Below are 21,194 nucleotides of genomic sequence, written 5' to 3'. Positions count from 1 at the left end.
TGGGTGAAGCCTCGCCCACTGGCTCCGCCCATCAGGCCACGCCCACTCTGGCCACACCCACTGGCTCCGCCCACCAGGCCACGCCCACTCAGACCACGCCCACTGGCCCCGCCCACCAGGCTCCACCTACTCAAGTCCTGCCTGCTCAGGCCCCGTCGACCAGCTCCACCCATCCAGCCACGCCCGTTGTTTCTACGGCCCCTCAAATGGCTCCTCAATTAGAAAGCATAATTGAGTTAATTCAGGCTTTGCAAGATGCCCAAGACCGCAAACTCAGCGCTTTGCAAGATTCTCAAAGGGCAATGATGGAGTCACAAGACCGCAAGTTCGGCGCTTTACAAGAGGCACAAGACCGCAAGCTTGGTGCTTTGCAAGAGGCACAAGACCGTAAGCTCAGCGCGTTGCAGGAGTCACAAGAGCAACAAAAGGACCTCCAAGAAAAAGCGCTTTTGGCTATAAAGGATGTTAGTGACACGGTGACTAAGCTTCGTAAAGACGTCGACGTAATGGACGAACGCGTTACCGGGTTGGGAGTGGATGTGGAAAATGTGAAAACCGGCCTCACTGAACTACAGAAAAAAGTAGTGCGCCTGGAAACCACAGGAGTCGCGACGTGTAGTGGAAATTCTGGAGTGGCACATGGGCCAAGAGTAAAAGTGCCACCATACGACGGCACTACTTCTTGGAATGCTTATCGTCAGCAATTCCAGACTGTTGCTTCTGCCAACGGATGGAATGATGAACAACGCCTGACCGCTCTCACTGTTGCGCTCAGAGGGCAAGCTTTGTCGGTCCTAGAAGCGCATACAGGAAATGGGTTTCAAGACCTGATGGAGGCACTTGAATCCAGATACGGGGAGCGACACCTGGAGCACGTGTTCCGTGCCCAACTGCGTGACAGAGTCCAACGCCCAGGAGAAGGACTACAACAATGGGCGTTGGAAATTGAAAAACTCGTCAAGAAGGCACACCCAGGAGCTGACGCCAAGATGGTCGACACGAATATTGTGCAAGCATTTGTCGACGGAATCAGAGACCTGGAGGTCAGAGCTGCAGTGAGGCTACGTCACCACACCTCGCTTAAGGAAGCATTGGCGCATGCTTTAGAGGTCGAGGCTGTTCGGCGTGACATACGGCAGACATATAAGATCCGCGAGGTCTCTGAGGAAGTCAAGGAGGTTAAGGCTCCTACGAAGAGAAGTTCTGGAGCCATGTGCTACAAGTGCGGCGAGAGAGGCCATCTTCAGCTTAACTGCCCGCAGAAAGAGACCCAAATGGCAAGGATGAAAATGCTCGAGGAACGTCTGAAACAAATGGAGGAGCTGCAAAAGCAAGGGGCCTCGTTCCCTGCCCGGGATCAGGGAAACGAATAAAAGCCAGGACTAAGGGGCGAGTGCTGGCTGACACGGAGGAAGCCCCGATAACTGTTATCTCCCAAGCATGCAGCGGGAACAGTCTTGTGATTCAGGGGACTATTAACAGGACGGATTGCAAAATGACTCTAGATACAGGAGCCTCTAGAACGATAGTGAACCCAAATCTGGTAAAAGCCGCAAGACGACACAAGAGGAGAATTAACTGTCGGCTCCTTACTGCCTCCGGTCAGCCAATACCCGTCCTGGGAGAAATGTCAGTTACGATTAATGTAGGGGGATCCTCATACCCTCATGACGTTATCGTGGCTGAGATTATGGATGATTGCATCTTGGGTTTGGATTTCATGAAGAAGCACAACTGCAGAATTAATGTCGCCGACGGAGTGTTCAAGTGTGGCGAAGAAGAAATTTTCATCCTTGGAGGTGCTTGCGGGAAAGTTGAATGTGTAAAGAAAGTCATAATACCTGGACGAGCGGAAGCTAGAGTGCTGGTGAAACTACCGCCAGCTGGAAAGAAGAAGTTAAATAGATGCGTGTTGATCGAAGACTTACCTACCAAGACATCAGCGCAAAAACTGATGACGGCGAGAACCCTTGTTAGTGGTAGCAGTAACGCTGTGGTCAGGGTTTTGAACCTTGGTGATCGCGAGATCTGCTTGAACAAAGGTGACGTCATTGGAAAGTGCGAGGAAGTTGTCTGGATGAGACAGTGTAGTTCGATCACAGGCTCAGACTCAGCAAACACCAGCAACTATGGAATAGTGACTGAGCTACTCGATGACTGCAAGAGTAATCTGACTTATTCGCAGAGCATGAAAGCTAAGAAGTTTTTACAACGCCACGCGAATATCTTCTCCAGTCAGGAAGGCGACCTTGGAAGAACGTCGATGGTTCAGCACAGGATAGATACCGGAAACGAGAACCCAATTCGTCAACGAGCAAGACGGATACCTATAGCAAAAGAGAAAGAAGTTGAAGGCCTTTTGGAGGACATGAGAAGGCATAAGATTATTGAACCGTCTGCAAGTCCATGGTGCTCACCTGTTGTATTAGTAAAGAAGAAAGATGGCAGCACAAGATTTTGTGTGGACTACAGACGTCTCAATGATGTCACCAAGAAGGACAGTTATCCATTACCTCGAATCGACGACACTCTGGATACCTTGAGTGGCATGAAATGGTTCTCGACCCTGGACCTGAAATCTGGATACTGGCAGGTGGAAATACATCCAAAAGACAAAGAGAAGACAGCGTTCTCCACCGGTAAAGGTCTATGGCAGTTTAACGTCATGCCCTTTGGATTGTGCAACGCACCTGCCACATTTGAGCGACTCATGGAGTGTGTACTGGCAGGCTTAGTTGGAGAGGCTTGCTTAGTCTACTTGGATGACGTCATCATTGTTGGCCGCGACTTCGAGGACCATTTGCGAAACTTAGAACGAGTTTTCGCCAAAATAGAGGGGGCCAAGTTAAAGTTGAATCCGAAAAAGTGTCGTTTATTCAGGAGTAAGGTGAACTATCTCGGCCATGTTATCTCCAGTGATGGAATTCAGACGGACCCGGAGAAACTAGAAGCAGTCCAAAATTGGCCAACCCCTAAGAACAAAACCGAAGTGCGGGCATTTCTCGGCCTATGCTCCTACTACAGGCGTTTTGTTAAGGGATTCTCAGAGATAGCCAAGCCATTACATCGGCTGACAGAAGATAAACGACAGTTTATTTGGGACGAGACTTCCGAAGATTCTTTTCAGAAACTAAAGAAACATCTGTGTGAAACACCAATCCTGGGGTATCCACAACCTGAAGGTCAGTTTATAGTCGACACGGACGCAAGCAACACGGCCATTGGAGGGGTGTTATCTCAAAAACAGGGTGAAAGAGAAGTTGTAATTGCATATTTCAGCAAATCTTTATCTAAGCCAGAGAGAAACTACTGTGTGACAAGAAGAGAACTCTTGGCTGTCGTAAAGACGCTACAACATTTCAGCAAGTATCTCATCGGCAGACAGTTTCTACTGCGAACTGATCACGCAGCCTTGAAGTGGCTACTACAATTCAAGAACCCAGAAGGCCAAGTAGCTCGATGGATAGAACAACTCCAGGAGTATGACTTTAAGACGGAACACCGCAGCGGAAAGTCGCATGGGAATGCCGACGCACTCTCACGAAGGCCGTGTTCAGAAGACTGCAAACATTGTGTTAAGCAGGAATCTAATGAAGTAACATTAAAGTTAACGAAAACAAGTCCTTTGGGTCCATGGGAGAATGATGGTATGAGAGAGGCTCAAGAAAGAGATGACGACCTTCGACACATCATCACATGGAAGAAACGGGATGACGTAAAGCCAATCTGGAGTGAGGTTGCACCCACTGGCGCTGTCACTAAGGCGTACTGGGCGCAATGGGACAGTCTGATTCTTCAAAACGGAATACTTTACCGGAAATGGGAGAAGACCAACGGCAGAGAGTTCCATCTTCAGATAGTTGTCCCAAGAACGAGAGTACCGGATGTTCTCCGTGAAATGCATGATGGCGTATCGGGAGGTCATCTAGGAGTAAAGAGGACGTTAACGAAAGTGCGAGAACGATTCTACTGGTTGCATTGTCGAGATGATGTACAGGATTGGTGCCGCAAATGCACTACTTGCGCTGCAGTGAAGGGACCACTGACAAGGAGCCGTGGGAGCCTGCGCTTGTATAACGTTGGCGCACCGTGGGAACGAATCGCAGTTGACGTAGCTGGGCCATTTCCTGTAACGGAATCAGGAAACAAGTATTTCATGGTTGTCATGGATTACTTCACCAAATGGCCCGAAGTGTTCGCCATACCAAACCAGGAAGCTACAACAGTTGCTTCTAAGCTAGTCGAAGAAGTAATATCTCGCTTTGGTGTGCCTCTAGAAATCCATTCCGATCAGGGCAGGAATTTCGAATCGCAGGTCTTCCAGGAAGTGTGCAGAATTTTGGGAATGCATAAAACGAGGACCACCGCGTACCATCCACAGTCTGATGGAATGGTTGAGAGATTTAACCAGACCCTTGAGAGGCATTTGGCGAAATTGGTAGATGACAAACAAAAGGACTGGGACAAGTATATACCACTCTTCCTTCTGTCGTACCGTACCGCCGAGCATGAGAGCATAAAAGCTACCCCGGCGTATGTCAATTACGGTAGAGAACTACGAGTACCAGTAGACCTTTTGACAGGAGGATCACCGGAAGAACCAAAGACCGTACCAGATTATGTCTGCGATTTAAGGGAAAAGATGCGTTATATACACGCCATGGTTCGGGAAAATGGGTTACAGTCAAGTGAGAACATGAAGACCAGATACGACCGGAAATCGAATACAAGCGGCTTCGAAGAAGGGTCACTGGTGTGGCTGCATAACCCAACTCGCCGAAAAGGCAAATCTCCAAAGTTGCAGACCAAGTGGGACGGCCCATACAAAGTGGTTACCCGATTGAATGACGTGACTTACAGGATTCAAAAGCAACCAAGAGGGACATTCAAAGTGGTACACATAGACCGTCTGGCGCGTTACCATGGCAGTAACAATGATGCTCGGGACGAGCATCTCTAAGAGGGGAGTAGTGTTACGGTACATGGTATACGGACACGTGGTGCGCAAGTACATACTCGAACCTTCTGGGAAGGTCCAGTGTTTGTTTACGTGTTTACCCTTTATTTGTTAGCGTGTTTGAATTTAGACCTTATGACTGAGTACATAAGGTCTAAATTAAATTCAACTTACTGCACTTATCGCAGGGACGGCAGTTTTATTGTGGTACATACCCGGGCCTCCTAGAAATTTCCCACGGTTGTTTACTTGTTTGCGTGAATCGGGAAATTTCTGGAATTCGTCTCGCCATATAAAAAGAGCCGCAGGCGCGCCCGGCTAGTCAGTTTAATCTAAGCGATCTTCGAGGCGACATCAAGTGATCAATAGTGAGTGAACCAGTGAAACCTGCGACTTGGCTACGACCTAGGACAGTGATAGTGCTTAGTGATTGGACCTAGTGATTAGTGTTTGGACTTAGTGCTAAGTGTTGTGACCTAGTGTTTAGTGCAGTGTTAATAAAGTCTTCAAGGGAGTCACCAGGTCTTTCTCTCCAAATCCTCGAACCCTAGCACGTAACAATATTAATATGCCATTAACAACTCCATGTTAAAAGAAAGTTAAGATTTAACAGTTAATTAATGTTAATAGTTATTTCATTATCATACTAATGGATAAATGAACTTTGATGGAGCCGATTGAACACGACTACAACAACACGGGATCTGACATAGATGGTCCAAGCCATGAGATGAGCGAAGAGATTAATATTTTGACAGATGATATGAAGATTTATGAGTCGTATCTAGTTTAGAAGGTAGAGACTAGAGACATAGAGTTCGCATCAAAAAAAAAAAGGGTTTAAATGAATTGAAATGAACTTAAGATATAACAGGTGCGAACAAAAGTCTGAAACAATACTTAAAATGAATTAAGGTTAAAAAAAATCATCCAGATATACAGAGTGTGACAAAACCAAGTGATAATACTTTAGGGTGTGTATGAAATATGTATAGAGTTGACTATGAAAATAGGAACGATAATATAAATAATCCTAAAACGTAAAATTAAAGTTGTTGTTAAAAATGAACCAAAACCTAAGAATGATAACGTAGCAAAAGTTGAACCAAAAATTTACATCGACCATAACAATTTACCAAAACTTAATAATGACACACCAAAAACTAATTGTCAAATCGCTAAATTTAAAACTAAAGCTACACGGTCATTATACACAAAACAAGCTCATAACTGTCCCCCCTCCCCCTCCGTGTTCAACCGCGAACCGAAGCGAAAAATTAATAAGCACAACCCTGGCCGCGGGGGCCAGGGTTGTGCTTATTAATTTAAATTACGTGTCCAATAGCGAACGTAATCGATCGATTTGAGTTATCTGCTAATAGCCAGGGCTGCCAACAGCAGATTTTTTTTTAATTTGTTTATTTTAACAACCTTGCCAATAAAAATGGAGCTAATGATCTTCGTCACATTGGAAAAGTAACTTGAATACGCTGCGAATCTCTTCTCTTTATTAGTAAAAGGATTATTATTTTAATTTAGTATGACTGTAGATTTGTGAAGACTTAACTAATTTGTCTAGATGGAAATAATATTATTATACATTGTATGTAATATAAATACTAAAATAGCTCCTTTAAAGTGAATGGCTTGTCAAAGGTATCACTGAATTACATACATTTATAACAGGGTCATGGAAACGATGTGCATTTCCGAAAAGAAAGAAGCCTAGGTGTAAACCCAGAGCCGAAATAAAAAGTACAGAAGTAACAAAATACACTCTTACACTTTAAAATAATATTTGTATTTCGATAAAAAATTGTCATGTACAAGTAATGTAAGGAGCACTTTAGCATACTAATTAATACATCACTTTCCATAGGAATTCGTAAAAGGCCAAAATGTAACATTTGTGAAAAGACAAATTCCGGTCATAAACGACAGGGGACGGACAAACGGATAAATCCTATTGTTATCAGGCGCTTTGATCTTCAAACTCCATATTAATTTCCGTACAAATTAAAAGGTAACAGTTGACAACCCTATTCCAGTTACATCGCCATTCAAATTCAAATCCTATATCTTATATGTTAAAGTTCAAATCAGCTCACACGGTTGATTCTCGTTCGATTACCTCTACGTTTCAACGCCATTGGAATAACAACACTATACCAGTTATTTTACGGTTCAAATTACCGTAGACACCTCTCGTCCGATTACCGCTAAACCCGTCGACCCCACGTGTGTATCGTTTGAAGCGCTCCGAATGAATTAATAACTTCATATCTCCCCCTCCCCTGCCCCGCTACCGCATGCTTCACCCCCTCCGTCGCCTGTTGATGTAATTTGCCTTTGTAGGCTCGCACGAAATCGTATTTGAGCGATTCGCACAACGTTTTGCACGGTTACAGCTGTGCTAATTAATTCATCATCATTATTAGATGCCACTGCTAAGCTTAGACCAATTTAATGCTCTGACCTTTTCGTGAGTATCATCATTATCACCTGGCTTTACTGTTCTATAGATAGATCATAATCTTACGTGGGAGAGCCATGATTCGGCACGAATGGGCCCGCTCGACCGGAGAAATACCACGTTCTCACAGAAAACCGGCGTGAAACAGCGCTTGCGCTGTGTTTCGCCGAGTGAGTGAGTTTACCGGAGGCCCAATGCCCTACCCTATTCCCTTCCCTACCCTCCCCTATCCTCTTCCCTTCCCATCCCTACCCTCCCCTATTACCCTATCTATTCCCTCTTAAAAGGCCGGCAACGCACCTGCAGCTATTCTGATGCTGCGAGTGTCCATGGGCGACGGAAGTTACTTTCCATCAGGTGACCCGTTTGCTCGTTTGCCCCCGTTTAAAAAAAATGTATCTTTATCATGATCATTCCATTAAGTTCTGCAGTGTTATCATCAAAATTGGCCAAAAACGTACCGTCCGTTTCTCAAAGCAATAACACCAAAAATCTCAATCAATTCAGTCGTTTAAGCGTGAAGAGGTAAAAGACAGACAGTTTCACATTTACAAGTGCACACGAGATGCACATTTCTACAGAATCCAGTTGAAAAGCCGCAGACAGTGGAATTAAGTATAGGTCTACCAGAACCTGATGGCAAAAAGTGAGAAAATAAATTGACTGTATGAATACCGGGGTAATTGGAATAAAACATTTTGATCCTTTTTTTCCAGCGGCTTATTCTGTGTGTGAAACATGCAAATATAAAAATTGATCCAATGATCAAGGATATTTTTTGAAAATCTGCCATCAGATTCTGGTAGACCGTAGACAGTAGAAAATACACCATAGACAATAGAATTAAGTAGTAGACAGAAGACAGCCGATACTGTGTAGTAGCGCCGCGGGAGATCACTTAACTAATGACATGTGCTGCACAGGGTGATGTTATTATTGTTAACACAGGGTGTTGTCGTCATTGGTCACTAATTTTTTTTTCGTAATTACTTCCTAATGAGAATGTTTGGGTGTTGGGATGTTTGTTTATTTCATGTGTCATGTCCATGCACCATCACATGCCCACTTGTGATATGATTATTGTAATTATGAGTTGATTTTGACGAAATTGGACATAGATATAATAATTACAAGGATTAAATACGATTCTGAAATTGCATCTTGCAATAAATCTTGCAGTAAACTTTACTGCAAGATTTCCTTTTGCACGCATTAAGTATCTAGCAACTTCAAGAAGATTCTAAATATTTGGTGACTTGCAAAAGAATAGTGATTAGGATTAAAACGTAAAAATGCATTAACCACAAAGTAAATATACTTATTAGAAAACCTAAACGATCTCTAAACAGTCGACAGCAAACAATTTACTCATAATTTCATATTAAACATTTACAGAGCATCCTGTATATCCCGTGCCCGTGCTGCATAATTTCAATAAAATCTTCAACAACTTATGTTCTCACAACATCGATCGATTTACGACTCTATTTAATGGCCATAAAGTTGAATTTAGATTAAACACTCAATCTTACAATTTATATAGGAATCATAGTTCTATTGCCTGCTAATAGAGTTGTAATTCCTTTGCAAATATTGGTATTTAGCACCATTATACATGGTGTTTCTGTACCAATTAAGGGGTTTGTTCAATAACAAGTCTAAACGATGGGATAACGTGTTCACTCTTTAATTGATGCTTTTGGATGTTTAGATGTTTATTACTTTATGATTCCTTTGATGTGATGAGTTAAGTATTGATGTAAAGCATTTATACGTGGGAGAGCCATGCTTCGGCACAAATGGGCCGGCTCGACCGGAGAAATACCACGTTCTCACAGAAAACCGGCGTGAAACAGCGCTAGCGCTGTCTTTCGCCGAGTGAGTGAGTTTACCGGAGGCCCAATCCCCTACCCTATTCCCTTCCCTACCCCCCCTATTCCCTTCCCATCCCTACCCTCCCCTATTACCCTATTCCCTCTTAAAAGGCCGGCAACGCACCTGCAGCTCTTCTGATGCTGCGAGTGTCCATGGGCGACGGAAAGAAAGACGGAAAATGGGGATGGAAAGCAACTTGCTTTCCATCAGGTGACCCGTTTGCTCGTTTGTCCCCTTATTTCATAAAAAAAAAATTAATAATTATTAGGACCTAGGAAGTATACTTTTTTCCATTATTAGTTTATTACTAACTAGATGTCACCCGCAACTCTATTGCGCCACAATGCGTTTATAGCGCGGGAACCGTACATTTTTCCGGGATAAAAAGTATCCTATGTCCTTTCCTTAAAAAATTTTTTGGGACACAAAATATCTTCATACCTAACAGCAAAATCGGTTCAGCGGTTCGGGCGTGCAGATGTAACAGACAGTTTTTATTGTATAGAATTTGGAATTGTAATTTTAATTGGTTTTATGTTATTGTTTTAATTTATATCGTATTTATTGAATTTAATTTTACTGGGTAATTTATTAATAGAAATTGTTTTAATATGAACTTGCAACTTATTTATTTGTCATTTAAATTGGTTTTTATTTATATTGTCTAAATATCTGGATTTTTAATTATTGTATTTTAAAATTTTATTGGCCACTATATAGGCTATTGCTTAAACATAGTAAACATAAATGATTGATGTAACAAAATAGCCTTTAAGAAAAAATGTAAAACAAAAGCATAAAACGAGCCCTGACTCCGTTAGGGGGTGGAATATAAATAAAAAAAGATGTAACAGACAGACAGCACACTTTCGGAGTATTAGTATAGACGTAAATAATAATTACGAATAAAGATAATGGTTGAACACATGAACATCACATAATAGCCAAGCGCGTGTTTTTGTCGTCCCCCAGCGCGCGCTAATTGTACCACGTGGTCTAATTGCTCATCATCATCAGGGTCAATAGCTTGAGAGCTAAAAGCTTAAGCCACAGAATAGATAATAGTACAAGTACTTATACTTAGAAGCTAGAAGACGTAGGCCCATTGCTGATCATCAGGTAATAGCTTTAGAGCTTATAACTAATTCAGCTTAGAAGATGCTCTGATGTAGGCGCAATTATAGCCTTTTGATAACAAGATCTTGAGGGTTACCACTTACCGCCCAATAACTAAGCCGAAATAAACACAACTGCTATAGTGTCTTTCAGTTCTCTCTTACTCTCTCGCAGAACAGATGAAGATCACAATTTATAGCAGAGAAACTGCAGAAAATACCGATCGACCACACACGTTCCGGTCTGCCTGCGCAGGTAGACCTCTCCGGTAAACCGTAGCGTGTATGGCGTACATTAGACTGATGGACTGAACTGATGCCAGACTGACCACGTGTAACCCTAGTCTTACACGTTGACTCAATGTGTTAGCCCAATATGTACATTGTACAGCGGGCTTAAGAATTCAATCATTTGACGCATACTCTTAAACTGACCGAAGAACAGACTACTAAGTCGCAGTAGCTTAAGAGGATACACCAGGGGCGAGAGAAATTGAAAATAGGTAATTGAAAATTATTGCTGTCTCACCAATCTCAAGTCTCAAGATAGAGACAACACGACAAAAGTTCTTATAAAAGAACAGAAAATCTACGATTCGTTGTCCGCTGATTCCTTCTCCAAAACTTATCCGATTTAAGTACTTTTTTCATTAAAAATTAAAGCAAGGCTTGAGCTGTGTTCCTATGTTTTTTTTTTTTTTTTGTATATTTTAGCTAGTTTTGTTTTATGGGTGTTTGAACACAGAGGAAAATCTGGCCATTTTTTTGGGTTTTTGGACGTTCTTATCTTTTTTAATAATAAAACTATGAAAAAAAAGAAAACATAGGGACATGCTAATAGTGGCCATAGATATTCAGGAAAAAATCAAAACTCTACCGGCATTATCCAGGGAGGAAACAGGGGACAATGTTTGTATGGAAAAACGGCGGTGTGGACTCCTCTTAATATTTTTTTAGCCTTTTGGGCAAGGTTACCTTAAAACTCTGGTATAGGAACCAAATAGTCTGATAATAATAAAAACAGTTCTATATTGTTGTTTCGGCGTAATATATCAGCGGTCGTCGTGACACGGCCGTAATTAGTGTCGCCATGTGTGACGCGTCACGTCACGTCACGGGGGACGCCGTGGTGTGGTGTCGCCGGTGTGTGCCACAACCCACAAGGGTGAGAGGACAGCGGGTGAGTAGGTTAGTGCCAGGGAAAGAGAATGGGTCAAACACGCCGTGGAAGAGTGCTCTAGACTTGACCAGGCTAGTCTAAAGACTAGCCTGGTCAAGTCTAGAGCGATATAAAATGGTACGCTTCTAGACTAAAGTCTAGAAGCGTACCATTTTATATCGCCGAAAACGCAATACACACATGTTAAAAAATATTCATCCTAATTTTATTTTGCAGCAAAATGAAACACAAAAAGATGGTGTTTACAATGAAATAATGCGATATATATTACCGGATGGTTTCAGATTTTTTTTTGGAAAAATTTGCTCAGTGATGTGGATAGATAACTGAACAAAATTTAATTTTTAATTTAATTTGATTTATGGGCATAACATAACGAAATTCTGAGACAAACTAAGCTTTACCTACTATCGCTTGTAGTTTGTACTGCGTCCCACACGCTTGAGCGTTTAATTCGGTACATTTCGAAGAAGCGCGTGGTGTCCGCTAATGAGCCATTAAGTGATGGGCGACAGCGATTTGTCTAAATATAAACCAGTGATCATAGAGTGAACGCACTTGGTTGTTCGCAGAATATAACTATAACTATCATTTTGATTGGGATGGTTCTTCAACAAGCAATTCCTCATTATTGTTTTTGTCATTTGAAAAATAATTTTTTATGCACATATTTACTGTGTCTGCAGAATATGTAGAGTGTAGACGCGGAAGATACAATATTATATTGATGTTTTGTTCGTCTGTAAATTGTAATACCTACAGCTTTTCTAACTACATTTACGAGTACGTATCAGATAAGAACAAAACATGGTATGTATTTATAACTAGAACGCCTTTAATAATAACTACAAGATCTTAACATTTTTAAGGGGTTGGTTGGGTGATACTGGACCGTGAAGAGTATATTTTTAAGAGTTTGGATGATAGGGTTGTACTCTTAAGACTGTTCAATTTGTCGACTAATATCCAGACCATTTCTGTCTTCAATCAAAAACTGCCGGCTTTGAAGTCCTTTAAGGTAAGACCAACACGTGTGCCGAGTCATCGATGCAAATTGATGATTGCTGCATGATCAACTGATCACGTATCAAAAGATATCGGTTTAAGAATAAGGAAAGCAATGAAATTAAAAAAAATCCGACTCCTCGAGATTAATATCTAAATATAATTAATGAGTGAGTTCCGAAAATTAACCCAGAACTGGCTAGTTCTCATCACTCATGTTATTTAAATGAGCAGGTTCCAAAAATTAACCCAGTACCGATGGCGTCTTGAATCCGACGCCATTTTGTAATGGTATACCACTGGTGAGACAAATGTGACGTGTTATAATGACATACCAACAGAGACATCTACAATGCACTGCACTGGCGCATATTTCGGAACGAGTCAAAAGTATAACGTCGATTCCAGACATCATGAGCACTGGCCTACGCTGGGTTACATTTCGTAAACAGCTACTCTAGGTTAAAATTATTCTGATTCTTCGGTAGGTTCCATCGTGCCCGCAACTCTGCCTTAAGAGTCCGGGTGCCATCACAGTTCTCATACAAACGTAATACCAAGATCATTTCCCATACGAGAATATTTACGATATTTGAGTTATTATTCAGCTTAAGATAGTAATTACCTAGGTTCCTGTACAAAGATTCACTGCAAAATATTTACATACCAAAAATATGAACGATTACAATATTTACATACTAAATTGTAATCGTTCATATTTTTTGGTAACAAAAATAGGAAATTAATAACGGAGAATGGAATGTTCATATGCTGAAGATTATTGCTGTATTTTTTATCATAATTTTGTGGCTTTCAAATTATGACTTAATAAGACTCTAAAACCGGTACATTACTGCATCTCCGTAGGGGGAGCGTCTTAACCGAGGAGTGGAGCCCCATGGGATTTTGGTGGGGGGATAAAAGCAAATGATTGACATTTGCATGAACGTGTGAATACTATTTTGCTGTTTGATGAATCCAATCGAAGCTACTGTCTTTACTGACCTGTGTCTCCGTGACGTTCAGCAGCTTGGCCATGTCAGCTCGTTCCCCGGATGACAGGTACTTCTTGACCTCGAACAGCTTCTCCAGCTCGAAGATCTGTCTGCCAGTGAAGGTGGTGCGCGCCTTCTTCCGCCGGGACTCCTCGTCGCTGGTGTGGGGGGAGTCGGGGGGTCTCCGCTTGGGGGGCTTCGGGTCTGGAAGGAGAATGTGACAATCGATCAGCTTTGGTGAAAGGTGAGTAGAAAAGTACTATACCATGAATAATAAAATATTATGCTACGAAAGAGAAGTACTATTTCCAGAAAATAGTAGAACCATAGAGTATACATTATAGCAAGCTAATGTATACTCTAAGAGTAGAACTGAACATTTATATTTTTAATTGTTTTTCATATATCTTTGACACATGTTTCTAACAGTAACTGGTATCTGAAGTCATATTAATACTTTGAGCGATTTAAAAGAAACCGATAAGAAACCATTTCTATGGTGACGTAACTGACAATGGAAATCCGCCATTTTGTCGATAAAATCTCGGTATGTCGATTCTTTCCGATTTCTACTGTTGTTATGCTAGGCCTGCTTCAGCTATGAATGAACCACCACTCCGGCGATATATCTCGCCTTAAACTCGCTGCCAAGTGCCAACTATCCTGATTGCCGGCTAAAAGGTCGTACGATAATATATTATCGTGCGGCTTCAGAATTTTTGTTTCATGTAATTTTACAGTTCTCACATATTACTTATAGTTAAGTAGCAAGCTGTATTAATATCCATATCCATACTAATAATAAAAATGCGAAAGGTCTGTTACATCTTCGCGCCCAAGCCGCTGAACCGATTTTGCTGAAATATGGTATGGAGATACTTCTAGTTCCGGGAAAGGACACAGGACACTTTTTATCCCTAGAAAATGTACGGTTCTCACCGCAACAAACTAATTTTGGCGCAACGAATTGCGAGCGTCATCTAGCGTTTTTAGGGTTCCGTAGTCAACAAGGAACCCTTATAGTTTGTCCGTCCGTCTGTCCGTTTGTCCGTCTGTCTGCGGTTTTGCTCAGAGACTATAGGACCTACAAAGCTGTAATTTGGCATGAATTCACATATTAATGATGCCGACAAAATGGTACACGAAACCTTAAAAAATATATTTTTCTTATGGTACCTTCCCTACACATCAAGCGGGGATTTTTTTTTCGCGTCCACCCCATCGTGTGGAGTGTCTTTGGATAGGTTGTTTTCAAAATATTATGAGTAATCATTGTCCGATTTAGGAATCCGTTTGTGAAATATTAAGTTTTAAAGTGGAAAAAATCGTTAGAGTCCAGTGTCCCCAGCTTCCTTCTACCAGCTAAACAAAAAATTCACGGGAGTAGGAAATATGCTAAATTTAAAAGGAAAACTATCACAGCTAAGAAGACTTCATAAGTTATTGAGTAATAGTCGATCAACTAAAAAAAATTTTATTCGGCGAAGTATAAAGGAACTTTTCGTTCAAATTCCTTTAAAAGTAACTGAGCTGATGTTGTAAGTAGTCTAAAACACGTTATAAATATACTATCAGAGAAGTTGATTCCTAGGCAGATGGGGGACCTACGTAGTTTGGTCGCGTTACGTCAAACCCAACCGACAGACCATAATTACTACGAGTATTCAGTTGACATGATCCGACCAAATGACGTTGGTCTCAATTGCCTAGGAATCAATTTCCTCGATGGTACATTCATTGACCATACTTACAAAAATTTAAAAAAACTAGTGGAACTACGGAACCCTATATTGCGCGTGGCCCGACACGCACTTGGCCGGTTATATATTATGTGTTCGCGGCAATATATCGTACGTTTCCAGAATAGACGCCCGCGGTGTTGTTTCTAATTAGGCGTTTGATGTTTAGATTTATTGTAATGTGGCTTAATGGACAAGACTACCAAGTTAGAAGTCGGATGTCCATATAGTCGATACTGTATGCAGTATGCTGTATAGTTACAGCATGTTCTAATTTTTATAAAGAAAACTTGTGACTTGCTAAGTACTCACATACGGTTTTGCTCGATAGTTTTACTCCGAATCGAAGGAAATGACTTTGACATAATATTTAATTCCATCGAGCCGGCTCGAAGCGAGCTTTCGAACTGTCAGTTTTGCGGTCCACACGGTGGTTATTGCTCGATTTGGAGTAAAACTATCGAGCAAAACCGCATGTGAGTACTTAGCATAATATTATAATAACCTTATTTGCTAGAAATGCGAGTGAAGGTATGACAAATCACATAATATTCTTTGAATACTATATTAATAGTTGTTTCATGTGACACTTTAATGTAAAAATTAGGTAACGAATTTTGACAAAATCCATACTTAATAGCTAGCATAAATGCGAAAATGTGTCTGTCTGTTACCTCTTCACGCACAAATCGCTGAACGGATTATTGCTGAATTTTAGCATGGGGATACTTTTAGTCCCGAGAAAGGACATAGGATAGTTTTTATACCGGAATAATGTACGGTTCCCGAGCGATAAATCTCTACATAAATCTTTACATATTTATACATAGTTTCATCAAAATCGGTCCACGGAGAGTGAAGAGCTAACAAACAGACATACATTCGTACTCATAGTATAAGTAAGTATAATTGTCTTGATATAATAATTATAAAACAATAATCTGTAATGCTATCCCGCCATGTTTTAATCTATTGTACGACGATATAGAGTTACTGTGAGAAGTGATCGATAGCGGTGAGGACACGTACGAGCGGACAGAAACGCCGTCGCTTAGCTGATCACACGCTCTTAATTTTACCAGGGGGGTCCGACTTGTAAAATACTCGTACTTACTGTAGTATTGATTGAGAAAATGATTATTTAGCATACTTTAATGTTATATTTTGGTTGGATTATGTCGGCCAAACTTAAGAGCTGCTTAAAATAGTGCTTATATTTTTTAGTGTTTAAATATTTTGTAGTAAATTTTTGTGCAGGAACCTAAGTTATTACTATTTTAAACTGAAAAATAACTCAAACATGTTATATATTTTCGTATGAGAAAATGATTTTGGTATTACGTATGTATGAGAATTTCGATGGCACCCGGCCCCTTAAATATATGGTTGTAAAGTTTGTTAAAAATTTTAAATGTCTAGCTGCTGCGGTTCTTAAGATACAGACAGACAGAGAGACGGACAGACACGAAGTCTCGGTAATAAGGTCCCGTTTTTGCTCGTACGAAATCCTAAAATGATAATAAGGTACTTAGAGACATTAAAAAATAAATTATGGTGATACGAGTAGATGTGATAGAATGGTTGTGCCAAAAACCATAGAGAAAATATCAAAAAATAAAACTAAATATAACCTACAAAACTTAATCAGCCCATTAAAAACGAGTTTTAAATGCCACTTAATATCTTGATGATCCGTCATCTGTCAATATTTCTCAATATTCATTTGGTTTACTGCGTGCTTCTGTATTTGGTAATATATTACCACTTTGTCATAAGCCGCTAATTGGTTTGGAAATTAAATTAAATCTGTTTAACATTTAAACGGTGATGGGCTATTTAAATCAAATGTTTGTTGATTGGTGTCTTCTAAAATTGAATTTGCATAGATACGGTAATATAAATTCCAATGTCTGAAGTACGATATTAATCACGGTATTTTATCCATATTGGTATCTAAAATACGTTAGTGTTTCTTTCTGCTAAACCAGAGAACCGATTTTGATGAAAATATAAAAAAACTTGTTTTGTTTATTTTCTCTTTATTTTCCCTAGTCAGTATTAAGGACGCTATCACAAAAATTATGACAAAAACTAGCAGGTCAGTACGAATATCGACGTTAATATTTCGATCACAGTTTCCAGGAAATGCTATTATATTCTATTGTTGTCGCGATCAACGGTGCTCTTAAGGGGCTTGAAGAATTAAGGACATTAAAATAACATTCAATACCAGCGCACCTTGTACAATGGCGGTTACGACGCTCTTTCTTGATAGGGCGAAACTGTATAAATGAAGAAATTTGAGAGTGTTTCTTATTTTTCTTATAAATGGAAATGTTATTTATTTTCATATAAAATATTTAGCTATTTGTATTGGGGACTAAATAAGCAACAATTTTTTTTGTATATTTATTTTCCTTAGTTCAGTGTATTTAGCTATAATGGTACCTAATCAAACCCCTTTTTTTAATCTCTGCGATTATTGTGATGGTTACAACGTATTTATGCGCAAATTTTGTATGCAGTTATAATTTTTTTTTTTTGGTATAGACGTGGAGATGAATATATTATTATTATCGTTCATTTGAAATCAAAATATTCTTGCAGTGTGACTCTTAATTCTTTAAAATGGTACCTGAAAATGGCTGATATTTGTGAAAAAATGTGATAGCGTCCTTAAGCCATATTATGTAGTATTTGACGCAAGACATATTATAATTATTATTAATTACAAAGTACATACAGTCTTTGGATTTTTTACAATGTAAAAAACTGTAACACGGTCCATCATTACTAATACAAAGAATTCATATCTAGCCCCGCTGTCCGCTCCGCTTCTACGCTACAGGATCCGCTCCGCCTATGTACGTGTCCGAGGGTGCTGATGCAGCAGTCTGTGGGTCGCACGATCGGTTCTCATTGTCTCACTGTCACACTACTCGGAAACAATCGACTCTGCTTACACTGCTAATCCAGGTAGTACCGAGATACAATTAAATACTAATAGAGGTAAACTTTGTAAGTTTCTACTTTCATTTTTTTTTTATGAAATAAGGGGGCAAATGAGCCTTGGGGTCACTTGATGGAAAGCAACTTCCGTCGCCCATGGACACTCGCAACATCAGAAGAGCTGCAGGTGCGTTGCCGGCCTTTTAAGAGGGAATAGGGTAATATGGTAGAGGAGGGTAGGAAGGGAATAGGTGAGGGTAGGGAATAGAATAGGGTAGGTGATTGGGCCTCCGGTAAACTCACTCACTCGGCGTGAAACAACGCAAGCGCTGTTTTTTGTGAGCCCGCAGTATTTCTCCGGTCGAGTCGTCCCATTCGTGCCGAAGCGAATGGGACGACGTATTATGATTATTGTCTGAATGTTTTTGTTGATTTTGACGTTGTTGATTGAAGTTTCTGGATCTACAATAGCTTTGTCCACACTGTGCCTTTTTCTGTTCGTCAAGGGCATTCGTTATAGCGCAGTCAACAGCGAGCATGTCCTCTGACCGTATCCAAAACTTCAAAAATGACAATTTTGGCGTTGCGTTCCTTGACGCATTCAATTATTGAATGCGCCAATGTTGATGACGAAAATTGAAGATGAAACTGCACAGTGTGGACATAGCTAACGTTTTTGTTGATTTTGACGTTGTTGATTGAAGTCTCTGGATCTACACTGATTATTTTTCCTTTAACCAATGGAAAGCCAAGTTATCTGCATAAGTACTTCTTACTTTGAAAACTCTACCACGACCAAATATGAGTTCAATTGGGGATCAAAGTTTGTATGCCAGAATTATTATTTCACGGGGTGAAGCCAAGTTCTAATGGTACCTAGGTAATTGATATATATTTACTTAATATTATAAAGCGGAAGAGGTTGTTTGTTTGTTTGAACGCACTAATCTCAGGAACTACTGGTCCGATTTGAAAAAATCTTTCAGTTATAGATAGCCTATTTATCGAGAAACGCTGTAAACTATATTTTATCACGTTAACACTAATAGGAGCGAAGAAATAGAGGAAAATGTGGAAAAAACGGGGGAAATTATTTGAAAGGATTTATTGGAACGTCTAGTACTCGTAAGTAATAAAAGTAAAACCTAGGTTATAAATACTACATTTTGTCCGCGGCTCTACCAATTTCACAATAGTCACGCTATGCTTTTTCAATACAAAAGAAGCCTGCGTATTAACTTATAAGTGATGACGTCATTACGAAGCTTGCATGTACATTCCAGTAGTGCGTCAGGTTAATATGACCGTGTTGTACTGTATATGTTTTATAAATTGTAATTTTCCATCTTTTTAGTAAAAGATTGCCCCGTGCGAGTTTCTTACGCCGCCGGTTCTTCTCGCTGGGTTAGTTCCCGAACCAATGAGTTTCTAAAATACTAGAGTAGCAATGTCTTACAAAAGATTCTCAGAAATGCGTAACCACTTTTTTGTTCAAAAGACAATGTCAAGTCATATATTCGTTATGTCATTATGTATGTGAGATATGCCTGCAGGCATCTTCGAAGTGGCAACGCGTTGCTACCGTAAACTTCCAATCTAGTTACGTTAGTAACATAGAATATCATTGTCCCGAACCGGTGGTAGGCACCTTAGTATCGCTATCGACGTTCGGTAAAGTTTTTGTAAAACAATTACTCCGAATAAAAATATTTTTGATTTGATTTTGATTTGATTTGAGTAAACTAAAATACTACACTATGAAAGCAAGTTATGCCACGCAAAGTTTTCGTGAAAAAGCAGCAAAGCTCCACATTAACTAATTCTGAGCTTTTATAATACTTACTAGAATAGTAATTGCGCACATATGTTTTCTATTACCTTAGGTACCTAATGCCTCTACCAAAATACCACAATAGTGATTAACTGGGCAGTTAAATCGCAGTTAATTACACTAACCGCGTCGTTACTGTGATGTACTGATGAGTTGAAAGCTAACATAAACTATATTCGATAACGTCAGCAGAAATCCAAGTTCCAAAATATGCCGGTGATTTTTTTAAAAGTTAGGTGAAGTCCATAACTCCATACTAATATTATAAATGTAAAAGTGTGTCTGTTTGTCTGCTGTCTGAGGCCGTAGCCAAGCTCCTTTCGTTAAAAATGATGACTAAATTCGTTGTCAAAATGTATGGGATTTGACATTAGTCTTCGTATGTGAAATGTCATTTAGCGATGACTTCAAATGTCAAACCGCATACATTTTGTCTTTTGATAACGAATTCCGTCATCGTTTTTAACGAAAGATACTTGTCTAAGGGGCCTTGTTACGTCTTCACGCCCAAACCGCTGCAAACCAATTTTGCTGAAATTTGGTATGGAGATACTTGGAGTCCAGGGCAAGGATAAGTAAAGTAGCTTAAAGTATCATATTAAGATATGATACTTTAATCCTAAAAAAATATATGATTCCCTCGTGATAAAGTATAAACGAATTTATGCACAACGAAGATGGGGGCGGCGTTATCTAGTGAGTAAATAAACTTTTGGCCCACATTAATTCTTTTTTAGGGTTCCGACTTCCGTACTTAAAGGGTAAAAACGGGACTCCATTACTAAGTCTGTCTCCAGGTATCTCAAGAATTGCTATAGCCAGATTGTGTATAATTGTTGCCGCTATACAACAACAAATACTAAAAACAAAATAAAATTAATATTTAATTTATCACATACAAAAAACACAATTTTGCTCTATATTGGTTCTTCGTGCGCGAGTCCGACTCGCACTTGACTGATTTTTTTTTAAACACGTCATCCGAGCCGAGAGCTCTGTCATAAGCCACTAGACCACTGGACCACTTGTAACTCCGTCGGCCCACGGTCTTTCAAGACTTCAGTTTTCATGATCC

The 21,194-nt window shown here is 40.1% G+C and overlaps 1 protein-coding gene and 1 long non-coding RNA gene across 3 annotated transcripts in view; one reads left to right on the top strand and one right to left on the bottom strand.

The window, feature by feature from the left end:
• Positions 1-21,194, bottom strand: part of LOC121735993 (retinal homeobox protein Rx-B-like) — a 78,444-nt gene that overhangs the window by 31,473 nt on the left and 25,777 nt on the right. For both annotated transcript variants that reach the window (XM_042127009.1, XM_042127010.1), the window contains exon 3: positions 13,611-13,804. In XM_042127009.1, coding sequence (XP_041982943.1) covers positions 13,611-13,804 — 194 coding nt within the window. The remainder of the gene's footprint in view (positions 1-13,610; positions 13,805-21,194) is intronic.
• Positions 946-20,499, top strand: LOC121735999. Its single transcript, XR_006036955.1, has 3 exons — positions 946-956; positions 3,998-4,002; positions 20,434-20,499. It is a non-coding gene; the product is annotated as an uncharacterized LOC121735999 (long non-coding RNA).

This window comes from Aricia agestis, chromosome 18, assembly GCF_905147365.1.
Source record: "Aricia agestis chromosome 18, ilAriAges1.1, whole genome shotgun sequence".
Lineage (NCBI taxonomy): Eukaryota > Metazoa > Arthropoda > Insecta > Lepidoptera > Lycaenidae > Aricia > Aricia agestis.
Note: the sequence above shows the minus strand (reverse complement) of the source record. Positions and strands in the feature narration are given on the sequence as shown.